Source organism: Erpetoichthys calabaricus, chromosome 11 (genome assembly GCF_900747795.2).
Source record: "Erpetoichthys calabaricus chromosome 11, fErpCal1.3, whole genome shotgun sequence".
Classification (NCBI taxonomy): Eukaryota; Metazoa; Chordata; class Cladistia; order Polypteriformes; family Polypteridae; genus Erpetoichthys; species Erpetoichthys calabaricus.
The window spans coordinates 13,455,220-13,473,615 of record NC_041404.2 but is presented as its reverse complement, the minus strand read 5'-3'; the positions used below and the strand labels follow the sequence as shown (position 1 = coordinate 13,473,615).

General features: G+C 39.5%; 1 protein-coding gene across 7 annotated transcripts in view; it reads right to left on the bottom strand.

Moving 5' to 3' along the window:
• sh3tc2 (SH3 domain and tetratricopeptide repeats 2) overlaps positions 1 to 17,706 on the bottom strand; it is a 74,496-nt gene extending 56,790 nt beyond the window's left edge. Inside the window, exon 1 of one of the 7 annotated variants that reach the window (XR_007936229.1) lies at positions 2,364 to 2,449. Coding sequence is in view for 2 of the 7 variants with exons in the window: in XM_051933746.1 (XP_051789706.1) it covers positions 2,364 to 2,412 (49 nt within the window). In the remaining 5 variants the exon portion in view is untranslated. Of the gene's footprint in view, positions 1 to 2,363; positions 2,450 to 9,147; positions 9,798 to 10,532; positions 10,745 to 15,942; positions 16,091 to 17,566 lie in introns of those variants that run through there. The other 6 variants (XM_028812717.2, XM_051933747.1, XM_028812714.2 and 3 more) reach the window with 6 other exon arrangements.
• Positions 17,707 to 18,396: the final 690 nt, after the last annotated feature.

Below are 18,396 nucleotides of genomic sequence, written 5' to 3'. Positions count from 1 at the left end.
GGGATGAGGATACAAATCTGAATGTCCAGAAAGAAACACTTAAAGATACAAATAAACTGTAAACTCCACGAAAACAATGACCAAGCTGGAAGAGCAACTGTCATTATTATTAAGCCATCCACATCCATTTTTTATGCCTGGTTCAGGAGCAGTAGGTAATCCCAAGTGCAACTGATCCAAACCAGGAAACAATCCTAGATAAGATACTACTCCATTATTAGTAATAAATTAATAAATAAACAGAAAATAGATAAACAGCATGATAATCACCATCATATTCATTATTCTTTTGCTCATCTCCCCTTTTATCTGTGAAGATTAAAGCCAGGCAATATTCCACAAATAACATCAATAGCAACAACAACAATAATAATAATAGTAATAATAATTAGTACTATTATTATTATTGTTATTATTATTACTGTGCCCCCTGCTCGCTTTGCTCACCCACCCTCTCAACAACCCATCACCCCCCCAACCACACCGAGGCACGCAAAGCACCAGCCACTTCGCGTCTCTGCCGCTTGTGTTGTGAGGAGGGGAGTCTGAACGCACGCTAAGGAGATGTGGTCGGATCAGCTGCTGACATGCTGCTGCTGCTGTCAAGTTGTGCGTTCTGCTTGTCGCGCTGCGTGTCGGTCATTTACAAGCCTGTACAGTACCTGTCCTTTTGTGTCACTGCCTTGTCTCGCGGGATGTTAAAGTGTCTTCCGAGAAGATCACATCTCGAACCAAGATTTTTTTAGGCATCCCATAATTATAATAATAATAATACAAAAAGAAGAAGAAGAATATAAATATTATAATCCATAAATTTGTAAACTCATTTTTTCTTATGAAAAAATGCAAAGAGCTATGCCCAATTCCAGTACTCAAAGGCCCATTGAATGACTCAGTACTTAAGAATATTAAACAAAAAATTAATAATAATGATCAAGGAAAGCATGGTGATGCAGTGGTTAGTGCTGTAGCTTCATGGATCCAGCATTTTGGGCTCAAAACCTGAGTTTGGTCTTTGTCTATGCTGAGTTTGCATGTTCTCCCTACGTCTTTGTGGGTTTTCAATAAAAATGTTCATGTTATACTACCTGGTGTTTCTAAATTAGCTAAGTGTGTGTGTGTGTGTGTGTTTGTGTGTGTGTGTGTGTGTTTGTGTGTGTGTGTGTGTGTGCATGTGTGCGTGTGTTTGTGTGTGCATGTACAAGTGGGTTCTAGCTAGATCATTCCTCAAATGTAATGCTGCCACGATAGGTTCTACATTCCCATGACCCTGAACTAGATTATAGTAAGTGAGGTTCAGAATGTTTTGCTATAACAATCCATCCATTTGTTTATTTTTTAACCCACTTACATAGCTCAGGGGCCGGTGCCTAACCATTAACCCTGGGCACAAAGTCAAAACCAACCTCTAGGGACCTAGGGCTCTAGTCCATGATGTTGTAATAATAATACAATCATTTTTTTAAAACTCTTTTTTGTTTTTACATTGTCACTAAGGGAAAGCACCTGTCCTGGATGTCCACACACAAGGCAGTATACAGCCCCTGGGTGCTCTTTATTATTATTATTACTGTATTATTAATATTAATATTATTATTGTTGTTGTTAACAGTAATAAATGATTTATTTTTCTTGAACTTGCATAGGTTCACATCAAGCAAAATCTCTGATCAGGAGTCCGTCCCTGGATAAAATGCCAGTCTATATGCAACAGTAATAATAATAATAATAATAATAATAATAATAATAATAATATGCAATATATAACAACTTTTTTTGCTGCAGACAAAAGGAGTTGGAATGGAAGGCAATGTATTACTGCTGGAATCATAACAATCATCATTTTTAATGAATGTTCTGAGCTCGTTTTTGCCTAAGGACCAAGCCAGTACTCAGCCTTGGATGAGATGCCAGTCCACTGATAATAAAAAAAATAATAATGATAGTAATGCACTCATTTCTAATATTTGCTTTTACTGGTGTAGGTCATACAAGAAAACAATAAAAATAATACTTCAAGTTTAACTTTTGCATGAGGAATAAATGTTTGACTATTTAAACATCAGCAGTGATTTAATATATTATGTTTCCTCATTTAGACAAGTACAATGAAATAAAACATCCAAATTCATTTAACATAAGTTTAACTTCACATCTACTGGCATGAAGCAGTGCTACAGCGTAGTATCTCTTAAGCCAATATATCTTTGAACTCCAGACCTAAAGAGCTTAACCCCAAAAGGCTCAATACACAATTCTCCATACCATCTGCCCATCCCATGCATCAGTACTAAAATGCTTTGGTCTGGTCTTTCTTCCTCAACTTTGTCTGTCTATCTTGCTAATCTATTTAGCCAACCAACCTGCAAGCCAGATGCTCCGTAGTAGCGGGAGGGTACAGCAGAAAGCCATGTGCCAGTGTACCACAGACCCTGAATATCTGCTCTGTTCCAAGCGGCACCACAGAATGCAAGCAGTCTCCCAGTGTAGGACGCTCTAAACACACGGTCTGTTGTGACAATCATTACTTGCATGCCTGACATATTTGCACTTTTTTGTTTTGTTTTGTCTTTTCAAAGCAGTACAAGAGAGAGAGAGAGATAGAGAGCAACTGTGTGTAAGAGAGGCAGTATTACTGGCTTGGACATAAGTAGAAAAACTTGCCTCTTCAACCTCACAATACGAAGACAGTCAGCTGTTTTTGTTCAAAGGAAGCAGAGTCTACATTGCTCTTACTTGAAAGTCTGCTCATCCTCTAGAAAAGGAGAGTCCCGATGGTTAGTCTGCCAGAGTACATCTCCATCAATCCTACTGATCCTCTAATAACTTTTGTAACGTGTTACCCTAAAATCACTTTGTTTTCTTTTACCACCATCTGACAGCCCAATAAACAAAGGCCCACTTTCACTTGGAGAAGTGCAGCACTAAAAGGTGGATGAATTGGATTACCACGTGTGCTTGGGCTGGCTCAGATCAAATGTCCTTCCACCAAGACCGCTCCTCAGAGACTGCTCCTGCACCTGGACTGAGGTCTTATTGTTTCTAAAGAAGCAATAAAGTTAGGAAAAACATACAACAACAGCTGTTAAAAATCACATATACATCCATGGACACAGGAAAGTGTGTCTTCTCTGTCTATGGCAGCATGGAGACAGAGTATGAATCAAAACCATAATAAACAAAAAACTGGTGAGTTCCCTAACTGGCACTCTATCCAGGTTCTCTCGGGGTCTTAAGGAGGCCTCTGCCACTGTGGCTCTCTCTTTAATGCTCACATGTCACTGTCTGACTGTTCACCTGCTCACATACTTCCTTTTGAAACATCACGCTATACTAAAAACTCAGGCATGAGACTGTAAAGCACAAAGTTTCACATTTATTCTTTCTGCCAAGTTTAATTTAGTCTGGTAATGCTCTAGTGGAAGAGGTATGGTTCCCAATTGCTCTAAACTGCACCTGCACGGCTCCTTCAAAGGGTGCTAAGAGTGAAGGGTTCTGTATTACAGACTCCATACCTGCACCTTCCAGCAAACCATGAGTCCTCCTGTGAGCCAAATAAACTCCAGGCACTGCTTTCATAAATGCAGTAATAATTAGTAATGCATGGTAATAATTAATCTTTATTGCATCTTTAAAAACCATTGAGAGAATGTTAGCTATGAAAAGCCCAAAGTCACAGACTAAATTCCCAGAAGTGACTCGCTTGGTGACCCTGGGAAGGTCACAATAAGCTCTAAATTGCAGAAATAAACAAAACAGTTGTATTATGCACTTTGGCATACTAGATAATGCATTATGATCTTTGGTGTTGTGTTACAGCCAGGGTTTTTTCCCTGGCTTGTACTTATTTTCTGTGTCATGGATGTTTTTGTTCACTTAAAATGATTATTTTTCATGTTTTGTGTTATTTCTTTTGTATGTGTTTGGTTTATGTTAGTTGTCTCTTTAAATGTGCTGTAAGTTTCTGTATTTTGTGGGTGGAGCCCCAGGAGGCAGGGCCACCCTGACATCACTGTTGCTGGGTCCTCCTTCTGGCTTTATATTCAATAAGCACCAAGTTTGTATTAGATGCCTGTCAATATTATGTTTTCTTTTTTTGACTACTGGTTTCTTGGATTTTCAGTTGTACTTGTTAACTTTTGATTGCTTTTTGGGTAAATCCTATTTTGTTATATGGTGGAGTGGTGGCTCTGAGGTAGGGATCCATCCATCCATCCATCCATTTTCCAACCCGCTGAATCCGAACACAGGGTCACGGGGATCTGCTGGAGCCAATCCCAGCCAACACAGGGAGCAAGGCAGGGAACCAATCCTGGGCAGGGCGCCAACCCACCGCAGGACACACACACACACCCACCCACACCAAGCACACACTAGGGCCAATTTAGAATCGCCAATCCACCTAACCTTCATGTCTTTGGACTGTGGGAGGAAACCGGAGCGCCCGGAGGAAACCCACGCAGACATGAGGAGAACATGCAAACTCCACGCAGGGAGGACCCGGGAAGCGAACCTGGGTCTCCTAACTGCGAGGCAGCAGCACTACCACTGTGCCACCGTGCCGCCCGAGGTAGGGATCTGCACTGGTAATTGGAAGGTTGCCGGTTCAAATCCTGTAAACGCCCAAAGTTGACTGTACTCCATTGGGCCACTGAGCAAGGCCTTTAACCTGCAATTTCTTCGTCCTGGGTATAACGTTAATCTGCATCCAACCTTGCAGGCAGGCTATCCAACCTGCAGGGAAAAACCTGGGGGTTGCTGGCAGAATTGGCACTCCAGCCCCCCCATAAAAAATAACCTCATACTGCTCCATTCCATTTGAACTATGGTGCTGAGGTGTCACCCATTGCATGGCTGCACTTGGGTCCTAATCTGGGTATCCTGAGTTGATTTGTCATGTGGTGGGTGCGGTAATGTGCTGTATCAGTGCATGATCCTCACCTCTCTCTCCTCTTTTTTGTCCTGTTTGTGCCTTTTTGTTCCATTTTCTCTCTTCTTGATTTTTGTTAATATATACTTCATTAATAAAGTTTTTTGTTGCTCAAAATGTCTACAAGTCAGAAAATTACACATATTTGTTGTATTTTGAACTTTTAAAGCCAGCTTCTTTTTTTGGACCTGTGTAGGACAAAGCCAGATGGCAGTAGTTACAGGACTAGCTGAACTGGGGTGTCTCTTCTGGGCTGGCCAGTGAAGGCCCTGGCCTGCTTTCATGGCTCTTCCCTTTTCACTATATCTGTGATGCAACACTTAGATTATGAAATCACTTTGGATAAATATTATCATTTAAGTAAATTAATTTAATAAAAGCTAGTTTGAAATCCTGCTGCCTCGCAGTTAGGAGACCTGGGTTTGCTTCCCGGGTCCTCCCTGAATGGAGTTTGCATGTCCGCCCCGTGTCTGCGTGGGTTTCCTCCGGGTACTCGGGTTTACTCCCACATCCAGGTTAGGTGCATTGGCAATTCTAAATTGTCTCTAGTGTGTGCTTGGTGTGTGGGTGTGTGTGTGTGTGTGTGCGCCCTGCCCAGGGTTTGTTTCCTGCCTTGTGCCCTGTGTTGGCTGGGATTGGCTCCAGCAGACCCCCGTGACCCTGTAGTTAGGATATAGCCGGTTGGATAATGAATGAATGGATGGATAGTTTGAAATCTTTCTGTACTTCCTTAGCATAGTCACTGGAGGCCACCAGCATCACTAAAAAGACTTTCCTTCACATTTCCTAAAAGGTTATGGTGATGTTTAAAAAACAGCCAGTTTTATTTGACTGATTTATTAAAAAGTGCTTCACAAAGCACTTATTATCTCAATCACTCATTCTTTTTTAGAAGGTAAGTAAAAGATAAGTTAAGTGGTGCTTCTCACTTTTATTAGGGACAGGAAAATATTCTACTTTTAACTCGCAGACATAGTTTTTATGAGACTGATCTGAAGATAAGACAATCAATCAATCAACTTAACTTTAAGTGCAAAAATCACCATGCAGCATGGCCCCAATACCCTGTACAAATTAAAAGAATACATGGGACAAGATATAAAATAAGCAAATAAAAACAGAAATTAAAATAAAACAATATCAATGTTGAAGGAATAATATCTAGTAAAATTAAAATGAAATGAACATTTAAACATTAAAAGTTGAGGTATGTCAACAAAGGAATAATATAAGGAGGAAAATTTCAAGGATGATAGACCTGACTGAATTCTAAGGCACATTGTAATGAAAGGTAGGTTTTTAGTCTTGATTTAAAAGTATTGCTTGAGTGTGTTTTCCTTACACATAATGGCATGTCATTCCAAAGATAAGGCGCACAAGTAGGCAAATGCTCTTTGACCAACTGATTTATATATAACTGAGGTAATGACCAAAAGATGAGCATTTGAGTACATACTGGAGTGTATGGCATAATTATCTTAGCTAAGTAAGGAGGTGCAACTCCATGCAAGGCCTTATAAGTTAAAAGAACAACTTTAAAATCAGCTCCTGCTTGTACTGGTAACCAGTGAGGAGAAGCTAGAATGGATGTTATAAGTTCAATATGTTTTGTTTTTGTCAAGATTCTAACTGTAGCATTCCAAACAAGCTGAAGACCTCTAGTAGCACAACTAACAAGACCAGAGAAAAATGTGCATTACAATAATCAACTGCAGAAAAAACAAATTCATGTGTTAATGTTTCAACATCATGCAGAGGTGGAAGAGATCAGATTCTTGTAATATTACTAAGATGAAAAAATGCTGTCTTGGTAATAGCCTTGATTTGAGACTGAAGTGTAAGATGACTACTGAAAATTACTCCAAGATTTTTAATGGTTGAACTTTCACAGATAGAACAGCCATTAATATTAAGAATCAAGCTCTCATACGAATGTCCATATTTGGATGGTCTAACAACCAATAATTTTGTTTTACCAGCAATTAAGAGCAGAAAGCTCATACTCATATCCGTTTATTCAATTTCTGACAGACATGCCTCTAAATTTAGCAGTTGGGAAAGATCATTTGGCTTTACAGGTATATATAGCCTCATGGTGAAAAAGTCAAAAACATGGCAATTGTGAGCACAGGCAATCAAAGTTGAGATGTGAGGCAAAAATCAAATTCACAAGGTTTGGAAAACAAGATTGTTACTAGGGAAAAAGCAAAACTACACACAACGACAAAGGTAAAAAGGTGACCTTTTTAGCAATCATGAATTAGCACAACAGTCCCAAATTATGTAACCACACACACAGCAACTGTGATGGCATCCCGGACAACAGTTACACAGGACAGTAGTGGAAAGGAGTATAAATAGAATATCAATAAACAGAGGAGCAAAAAATAAATAATCTGCTGTCTCAAAATAGGATATTAAAATGGCTGCATGTTAAAGAAAATCAAGGAGACTAGCATGAGGCTTCTAAGTTAAAAGCTGAATTTAGAAGACAATGAACCAGAGCCTCAACCCGGGTTCAGATGTGGCAGAGATGGGATCACAGGTGCCAGAAGGGAGGGTACTGCAAAAGCAGCCATTGGTCAAAAACGTATTACAGACAAGTTCACAGATACATTTACCCATTTATGCATTGGTTATGAAACAAACCTAATCCAGTCTGTCAAGTAAGGCAGGAATCAGCACGGGACACATAAAACATAAGCCTGCCAAAAACATTAAAATTGACACTAAAAACAATTAAAAAGCATTTAGCCACATTTGTAGAGACCAATAAAGGATGTGTGCTGGCCCATCCACAGTTATCCAAAACCTTTTTAAGATAGGTATCACTTTCTGTTTAGAATTTAAGTTATAATAAATAATAATTCATAATAATGCTGTGGACTATAGATTGCTATTTTCTTTTCATTTACCTGTGTGACCTTTGATTTTCTCCCTATGTCTGTGTGAACTCTTCTGTGAGAACTCGGGTTTTCCTCTCACATCCCAAAGAAATGAACATAAGAGTTATTGCTAAGTGTAAAAAGATCACTGATACAGCATAGCCTGACAACAGAATTCAGGAAAGAAAATAATGAATAGAGCAGCAGCAACCATTCTCTTTAAGTCTAAATTAAGAAGTTTCATAAATGGAAAGATGGGGACTAAATAATAAATGAAAAAAATGTTATTCCACTGTGCGAACCACACGCACATAAGTGACTTACAGTATATTGCTTTAAAAATATACATTAATGTAACCATCAATTAAATGCTGGTTGGTCCATTTGACTTCAAAATTGGTCAACACAAAAGGCTGCAGGGTTCAGAATAGAGAAACGCTGCCGTAAAGTCACAAAGGCACAATTTCAAATAAAAGCCATCACACCAGTGACACATACCAGTGAAGTTAGAATTCCACGTATTGACACACCTTATGTAAAATTCATGAGGACATCAGAGGACACTTACACAGTCTAATGCATGCCTGGAGTTTAAAAGTTGAAAACATTTAATTACAGCCTTTGACTTTACTTCCACTAGGGGTCACCAAAAGCACAGTTTTAATCTGAAAAGCCACCCAAAGGGTTCAGACACACTTAATTCCCTTTTAATACATTCCTTTATGTTACAATATCCATTGATTCATCAGATTTAGTGGCATAACATGCATGTTACATCATTCAAATGACAAACGCTAAATTTTGAAGAACTTGAATAATTACATCAACACATACAGCTTACCTCACAACTGGCTCACATGGAAAAAGCTTTATCACAATCCTAAATCACTATATGATGTGTAATTATTTTATTGTATAAGTTATATAGATTCTTTGTAAGGCACCGTGTTTTCTCAAAAAAACCAAAATGAATTAAAACCACTGCCCGTATGAGTGGGTATGGGGGTGTGTGTCTGTGTGCCCTGCAATGGTCTGGGGTCCTGTCCAGGTTTGATTGAAACCAGGGCACCACCCACAACCACAATGATTATTTATTAATCATATAATCTATTTATGTATGTTTATTTTTTGATTATTTAATTAATAACTGATTAATCTAGAAAAAATTTGTATCAATCAGCTTATCCACTGCTGATTTCTTTATTACTTCAAAAAGAAACCAAGTAATGTTAATGAGGAAGTAAGTAAGAACAAGGCTAATGTGACAGCATTTATAACCACCCCAAGGCTACGTAGTGAGTTGGTCCTACACAGTCAGCTTTAAACACTTACCCTAATTCTTAGGCACAAACATGTGTTTCCTGAACTTTCAGAGGTCAAAACCTATGCTTGCTTAGCTTTTGAAAATGAATTTGAGTTTGATCATAAAGTTGCTGCTGTCAAACAACTAGCTATTACAATTCTCTCTAATGGTTCTCCATTTCTTTCTTCTGGATCTTCTTGCAGACCACTTTCATAGAGATACACAGAGAACCTTTAACAAAAGCAGCACAGTGATGAAGCAGAAAGACGGTAGCTTCGAAGGCATGAAGAATATTACTTTAGATCAACAAGTCAAACTATTCACCTTTCTACTCCACAGATAGTACAAGCCTAGGTTCCAAATCCAGGAGGTTACAAGGAGGGCACACTGCAAACTCGTTCTATTTACAGGGAAGCTTTACCTGTATACTTAACAGCTGTCTCTGGAAGATCTTCTGCTTCTCATCTGGACTCTCAAGTTTTATGGTGTATTCTTTCAGGTCTGAGAATGCTATGTTTTGTAACATTTCTTAATTATTATGCTTGCCTTCTGACTCTTGAATTCTTCAGCTGGACCCCTGAGGTCTCAAAACTCTTCTAACATCCATATTCCTCAGCTGCACATTTTACCTCCATATTTCTCAAGTGGATTCTTCATCTTCTATATTTCTCACTTATGCTCATATTCCTTAGCTGCACCTTTGAAATTCCATATTCCACAGGCTCAGCTTCACTTTGTGATGTTCTTTTTGCTCAGATAAACCTGTTAACTCCCATATTCTGCAGAAGAATCCTTTATCTCCCATATTTCTTAGCTGCGCCTTCAGCCACTTATACTTCTCCAGTGCACTTTTTATGTTCACTTTTCTACAAAAATATTCTTTAACTTCAATTTCCTTAGCTGTACCATCTGAAGCCTATACCTCACATATCCCTCAAGCTGGACTCTTACTACTTCTGTTGATTTTTAATCCTTATCCTTCAGCCTTCCATCCATTTATCCCACCATCCTTCTGTAACTGGAATAGCCTGTCACACTCACCAGAAACCTGCCATCACTTCATCCTAGAGAACATAATCACACGCACATATAATCCTACCAGGCTATTTCAGAGATGCCAAAATGAATTAAACATGTATGTCATTGGGATTCAAGAGCAAACAAAGGATCTGGAGAAAATGACAAAGACAGGAAAGAACACATGTAGCTCTTACATTCAATTTCCGCATTTTGTTTGCAAAAATAAAGAATGGAGGCTGCATTCTAGTCAGGTTGTATAGCAGGCATACCGGTTTCATTATCTGCAGCAATCTCTGGTGAACTCATATCTAACACAGAGTTGTTAAAGTGTCAGAGCAAATTAGCATAATTAAGAGACTAGCCATCATTCATCTTAAAAGTTTTCATCACTCACCTCCTTCTGTGTGTCTTGCTGGTTTTATTCACAAGGGACAGTCGGCTCCTAACCTACCAACTTTTTCAATTGGCCCTTGGAGCCCTAGACAGAAGGACGTGTTGGCTGAGGCTGGCTTGCCAGTAAATGTGAGCCAATCTCTCCGGACACACTGAAGGAATGTCTTCAGTCTTATCTGTTCCCTGGACTGGTTTCTTGACAATGAAAAGCACTTAGCAGGTTGTGAAATAAAATCTTAACACAGAAAAATGCCAGAAATGTAGGATCTTAGAGTCAATGGGTGCATATAACGTAAGAGAGAGCCTGTAGCAATGAATCTGCTAAGATAGCAAAAATGAAAGCAGCAAGAGGATTTGAAAAGAGGCCAATGGCAACAAGCACAGGGGTTTAAGGGGACTCCCTGATCTTCACTTCCTTTTTTCTCATATTTCACTCCAACACTCTGGGACTCAGGCCATTTTTTATCAAAAACTCTATCTGCTTTTCTCCTGCAGTTGCAAAAGGCACTGAATATAATCGGGCGCAGAGAGACGTTATTGGATACAAGCTGATGTCCTCAGTTTTCTCGTGGCTGAGTTATTTATTGTAACAGAAACAAAGCTCTTTTGTATCACACCTTCACTCCATCTTGGGAAACTCACAGTGACTATGTGAAGCATTACAGGTGATACTTAACCAAATACAGGAAGCTCACACAGATCCTACAAACCATATACAATGTCCTCCTTTCCCAATAGAAGCACTCCGCCATAAGAGTGTTCAAAAGTGACTCTCTCCAGAATCCTCAATCATCAGTGCTTCTCTAAATAATACAGACATCACAAAAGATGCTGAATCAGTCCTGACCAGAGCCAAGGTTCTGCTCTCTGCTAGTCAACTTTCCTGATACAGTACCAACAGCATCTTGGTGCATTCACTGCTACTGACATGCTTCTGCACATTCTTTTAAAGTACAATAATGAGATAAGTTAGCCAGTTTACAAAGCTCAGCTTTTCCCTTGTTTCTCCTATTAGGACCCTGCTAGAAACTGGTGTGCATCCTGGACAATGTGGGCTGATCTCAAAGTGACATGCGCTTCAGAGATTCCTTTTTTTATCGCACTAATACTGGAAAGTAGAAGCAAATAGGAACGTCTGTATACAATGGAGAATCAAAAAGTAAAGGCAGCTTACCCTTTGATACCAGTAACTGTGAGCAGATGAACAAAACAGTTACATCACTCCTCCACATTGTCTCCCTGCAGGACAATGCACTTCTTGTACCATTCCACTAAATTCTTCATTCCTTGAGAGAAGAAACTTTTCAGCTGTTCCTATGTACCAGTATGCACCGTTTCCTTAACCTCATCAACAGTAATGAACGTTATTGCGTAGTGCCTCATCACGTGAACCGAAGATGTGATAGTCGCATGGTGCTAGATCAGAGCTATAAGGGGGATGTGGAAGACATTCAAACTGCAGCTGTTGCTTGTCTCCATCGTTTCATGGAGATGTATGTTTTCATGGAGCAACATGTTCTTGACACTATTCCTCTTCTTTTGTTGCAAAATGCAGGCTTCACTTTCAGGTTTCACTCCCTCTGCCTAAAGAAATCTCACTACTGTGTGTTGTTCAACAATGGTCTAATCCCACAGCTGAGCATCCATGTTCATTTGACTTTGGCTTCAACTAGCCTAATGACAGAGCACTGCACTGTGTACATTCATACTACCCATATGCCATTGCGACCGCATTGCATTGCATCAGCTTCTGTCTGTTGCGGTTACCATGTAATATTCAAATTGCCTTTAGTTTTTGATTTGGCCTCATATTTACACTTTATACATAAACAATAGGAAGGCCTACAGTGCTTTAGTAATTGCATTAAATATTTAACCTGGAAAGCAGTAAAGTCTTCCACCATTTGCATTCATAGTATAGCAAAAAGAAATCAAAACCACTGCATTCCATGAATAATGTGGAAATATTATAATGCTTTGTTAAGTCATTACATTTGTTGATAAAATGATTGACGAGAAAGCCTTCATTATCCAAGTCACTGTGGTACACTTATAAACTAATGACAATGTAGTCTTCTTCTGATCTCTTTATGAACTGCATTTGCTGCATTTCACCAACTAGGACAAAAATAAAATCTCATTCTTTTATATTTCGTTTAAGTCACTGCATTAGACACATCCCACCATCTCTTTGTGTGTGGAGAATCAAAGCCTACACTGGACTTAAACAACAACCAACCATGGAGCAGATGGCACTCCATCTTAGGACACAGTATTATACACAAACACTAACTCACTGACACAAGACCAACTGAAGACTGGTTAACCTAAACCTCACTCAGTGAAGATCCAAAAATACAAAGGAAAACTGAAAACTTGATAATCAAAGCTGTGAAATGGAACCACTTATCTAATTAAGTCAGTAAAAAATGTTTTTTTGGAATTCCAATTTTAGATACCAACATAAAATAACACCTTGTTTTTGTATTGCTTTGTGTATCACACTCACTTACAGTGGTGAAGTGGAACCAAAAACTTTTTTTTACTGACTTAATTAGATTTGCATACAGCAAAAGCAGTATAGTCTAATTTCAGTAAGATCCTCTTAGTCACTGTGTTAGATACCAATTTTACAATAGTAATATGCTCTTGTTTTGATTACTATATTAGACCATGAAACACTTGGACTTCCAGTTTTTGACGAAAGATGATTCATGTGAACCATAGGTCTCTCTGGCCAGGGTGTAGCTACATCTCTCATACCTTAGCAGCGTGTATGACTGTCTATTATGTTTGGGGAGTATGACTTGAATTTATGATGAAAACAATCAGTCAGCCTGTACAATGTGCTTCATTGTAAGCAGTTGTCGCTGTGGTTCTTTCCCTGTCAGCCACAGCTTTCCAGCCATGCCACTGCCTGCCATGAGATGGAACTGAAGCTCAATTATATGTCTGAGGTAACCTGTACCTTTAATTTGTTGGACACGTTTTGAATAAGCCCAAGTCATAAGACTAAGATCAAGTGTCAAGAGCCATGGTTTGGTACTTTTTGTGTGACAGACAGATAACCCTTAGTATTTTATATATACTATTTTCTAAGCCCGCTTATTCCTAAGCAGGGTTGTGGGGGCAGAAGCCTATCCCACCAAGCATAGGGAGCAAGGCAGGCACAAGCCCCTGGACACGGCATCAGTCCATCACAGAGTGAACACAATCACCCACACACAACACAAACTAGGGCCAATTTATTGTCGCCAGTCCACAGAAACCACATGTCTTTGGACTGTGGAAAGAAAAAGGAGCATGCAAGCATGGAGAAAACATGTAGACTCCATGCTAGGAGGACCCACGTTGTGAACTCTTGATATTACGAGGTAGCAGTGTCTCCACTGTGCCACCCATTTTATATATATTGTTGCACAATTTGGGATAACAATATAGTTGTATTTCAGTTGTTGTGTTAGATACAATTTGGGAGTTTGGCTGGGTGGCACAGTCTACAGAGGTTGGTGCTGCTACCTCACAGATCCATTTTCCTGTGTCTGAATCCCATTCAAACAGGGAATTGCTGTCTGTGTGGAGTTTGTTAGCCACCCACCATCACCCCATGTCTTCACAGGTTTTTTTCTGGCTCAACTGTTGTTATTACACAAGATTTAATTTTTACATCCCAAAAATATGCAGTTTACTTCAATTAACAATTCTAATTCGTTCCCATTTGATTGTGGTGGCATGCATGAGTGGGCCCTGAAATTGACTGGCAGTCCAGTCAGGGCTGCTTCTTGCCTTACATGCAGTGCAGATGGGATCAGTTCTAGCACAAAGAGTGACCCTGACCTGCGCTACACAAGACTGATCATTTTTTGTTATATTATAACAATGTAGTCTTAGGTACACATTGTAAATTGACAATACAGTTATTGTGTTAGGTGTATTATCTGGAATGGCAATATAATGTCTTTTAGATGTTGTGTATTCACAAATCGGAATAACAACACTCTTCTTTTTGTCATTGCATTAAATACACCAACCACAACAACAATTCAGTCCTGTTTTATTATGTATATTATATGAACACTCTGAAAATAGAAATGAAGAATGGATAGATGGATGGATTCCAAGTGCAATCTCAAGTGACCACTAAGGTAGATTCACAGATTATAGCGGCAGTACACCTTTTTGTAATTAATGCAACATAAGAACCTCCAACTGGAAAAGCAGGTGATGGATTATACACCAATGGATTATACACCAAAACTAAAATAACAATAAGTCTTATCCTGTTATTGTTTTCTTTTAGCATCAGCTGCAATAACAATAAAATGTTTTTAATTTGATACACTGTAACTGACACATACAAACTGGACTAACAATAAAGTTGTTGTTAGTTTCTCAAACTGCATAATATGGAATGATGCTAGCCTTATTATAATGTTTGCATAATCCACGGCCCTAAACTTAAATTATGCTGATTTACAAGATGGATGGACGGATGGACGGATGGATGAATGGAAGGATGGATGGATGGATCAGTGAATGGATGGATGGATCTATTCATTCCACAGCTCTATACTGATGGTTAGTAAATTAATTGATGCACAAATTTTAAAAAGGGCAAGGTTTTCTACTTTAAGTCATTGCACTAGTGAAGTGTGAGTAAGTCTTCAATGTCTCGTTGTTGTAGTCCACTCACTATATTTTACAAGTAGGTCAGCCACAGTGCAAGCTTCCATTCTTCCCTAGTGTAAATTAGTGCTGAGCCACACAGTCCATCGGTTCCAGCAGGCACACAATCCACAGCGGCTCGGTGGCAACACTGGTATGTTCCTGCTTACTTCAGGCTTTTATGACACAATATAAATAGCTCACTTAGCTCATGGGCCTATGGGCAACACTCCCAGTTCTCTATGGAAGCCATTTCCTGGGAACATTTCCTTTTAAATGCACAGGATGGGAAGGTAATGGATTGACACATAGTGATTTGTACCGGACAAGATAAAAAGCACTGTTTATACCAAACAGATTACTTGTGGTACGCCCTGCCTCCCTGTGCTGGCAGTCCCTTTGCTTTTTAGAGGAGTCTCCTTCACTTTTGCCCTCTGAGTTTCTTCTGAATTCTCATGCTGAGTACAAGTGGCTCTGATATCTTTTTAAGAACCATCTGTCTCACATTCAGCACTTCAGTCTTTTTCTAATATAACTCTGCCCCCTCCTGCCTCAGTTATTTTTCCTCTGACAGTCTACACTTAATGTCATACATTTCCATTTTCTAAGGCGTTATAAGACACACACATAAGTCCTGTGGTGCTTTAAGCTGACCTTTGTCCCTTTCTTTGCATGATCAGATATGAATTCCATTACAGAATTTTAATTTCATTTTCACATTATAGAAAAGCTTTTTTTTTTTTTACCTGTGCCTTCATGTCTTCACATACTGTGGCATTCCCAAATCTCCTTTTTCTGTTGCTGGTTAAACATAAACTTCAAAATGATCCCGGAGAAACATTCTGCATGAGACTCTCTCTAGTCCAATGACTCCGAGAACTGACAGGGGCAGACTCCACAAGGAGGCAAAGCTTCTGGGTAGAGAGAACTGGCACTGATCTGTCGAGAGGTGTTGGGAGGGGGTATGGCTTAGAAATGATCAATGGCCAGGCTGGGACTGTATGCGGGAGCCTGCAGCATTCATGCTACAGGGACACACAAATTATTCTAAAAAAAAAAAAACATATGGGAGATTTTGTCCCTTGGGTCAAAAATTGAGCAGTCACATGATTCAGTCCTGTACCGCCATGACACACACTGTCCTCTGAAGCATAACTAACCTACCTCACAGATACAAGGGGTGTCAATTGTGGCAAAGTGCACCTATATGTTAGATGTTGTCACCTGGTCTTGAACTTAATACAGAAGACTGTTGATTACAAATACTTGAACCAGAAACTTCTAGAGCCTCATTTAATTTAAAAATAAGTGGTATGCCTTATTGGTACACTCACTAACGTAGGCACAGGAAATCACTGGAAGAGCTTGAAGGTGAGATGACATGACTCCCACATTCAGGAAGATGTGCTGACTGCATTGAATGGGAATATGGGGTCCTGACTCAGTGATACCTAGTGACCCACGGGACAAAGTGTTCAAAGTCTATAGTACACTAACTGTGCAAAACATAAAATTGTTTGGTTCAGACATACAGGGGTAGAGGAGTGAGATATTCTGGCTTACAGTCACACATGGGATCAATCATTATTTAAGTGGGGGGCTGTGTTTTTGAAGGGTCCTGACTTGTAAACACACAAGGAAACACTAGATACTTTACAGTTACATAAGGTAGGGTCCACTAGCTAATTTTAAGCAAAATATGGTCTCCAATGCCAGGACGCTACTAGCTTATATTGGAGACCCCATACTCAGACTCAGAGAGGAACAGTAGGAGTCATTAATTATGTAATGGAAACAATGTATATGCTCGTAGGCAGAGGACCTGCCTCAAAAAAATAACACAGAAGTGTGATTTGCTCCAGGATCTTACAGCTATCAACCCCATTTCCTGATTCACTATGGTAGCTGCTTGTCATATTTCTGCCCTGGCTAAGATACAAGTTTTGCAAATGTAGCGCATGTCAAAGTCCCTTTATGCACTGACACGGGGAATGTTTTCTCTTCCTCATCAGTTTATCCAGTTTCTCATCCTTCTGCATTTAGTTGGCTTTCCAGATAAACAGGGAGAACAGGAAAAGAGCTTTGAAAAACAAGCGATGATCTTTCCTTCCACCCTACCTCACAATTTTAGCTGAACAACTGAAAACTCAACCCGTGCTGCTGCAGCCTTGTTTCACCAGCCTTTTAAACATCAGGGGTACAAATGCAGTGCTAACTGGACACTTGCCCATTCCAATAAAGACACACATTACATTTCCTGGCAGCATTTCTTTAAAGCCCAGCATCCTTTCACCTAGCTGCTAAATGTCTCAAGTCTCTGCAGACATCAGCCACTGCCCAGCCTGACCAACTTTTTAAATGGACACTTACTTATCTCTCGCTCTTCTTCCTGAGTTCCTTGTCCAGCTGCCTGAGTCCCCGTGTGTGTGCTGCTCCCACTCTCCTTTGAGCTTTCTCTAAAGCCTCTTGAAGGAAACTATAGAGGGGAAGAGGTCTGTTTTGTGCCATGCGCATCGTCTCGGGCCAGTGCACTGGCTGAAAGGCTCCCAACTGGAAGCTGAGTGCATTCCCATTGTTCCACACATCCCTCAATTGTTGAGCTTCCTCTCAGACTCCTAGGCTCCTGACGGCAGGCCCACAGAGGTCAGGCCTCTCTGCCAAGTACAACTTTACTAGCATTTCTCCAGAGACGAGAACAGGACCTGATAGCTGCATTACAATGTCCATTAAAATTATAAGAATATACTTAAAAAATGTAAAAGAACAAAGGCTATTCAGGCTTGCGTAGCTCATTAATTCATTATCAACTAATGTATCCAAAACCATGAACATCCCCAAAGTAATTTTTTTAACTGCATCTTGTTAAACAGCCTACAGTTATATGTTTGAAGAATTATCTTGAAACAAATGAAATTTAACTCCTGTTAAAACTGGTAAATCTCAAAAAAAGCTAAGTACAGAGTGGGAACAACACTCCCCACCAGAAAGTTACGAGACTGAGACAACACCCAGTTTAACAGCAAAATATCCAGTATAGATAGATAGATAGATAGATAGATAGATAGATAGATAGATAGATAGATAGATAGATAGATAGATAGATAGATAGATAGATAGATAGATAGATAGATAGATAGATAGATAGATAGATAGATAGATAGATAGATAGATCCTGACTGTAATCGAATATAACATATAGT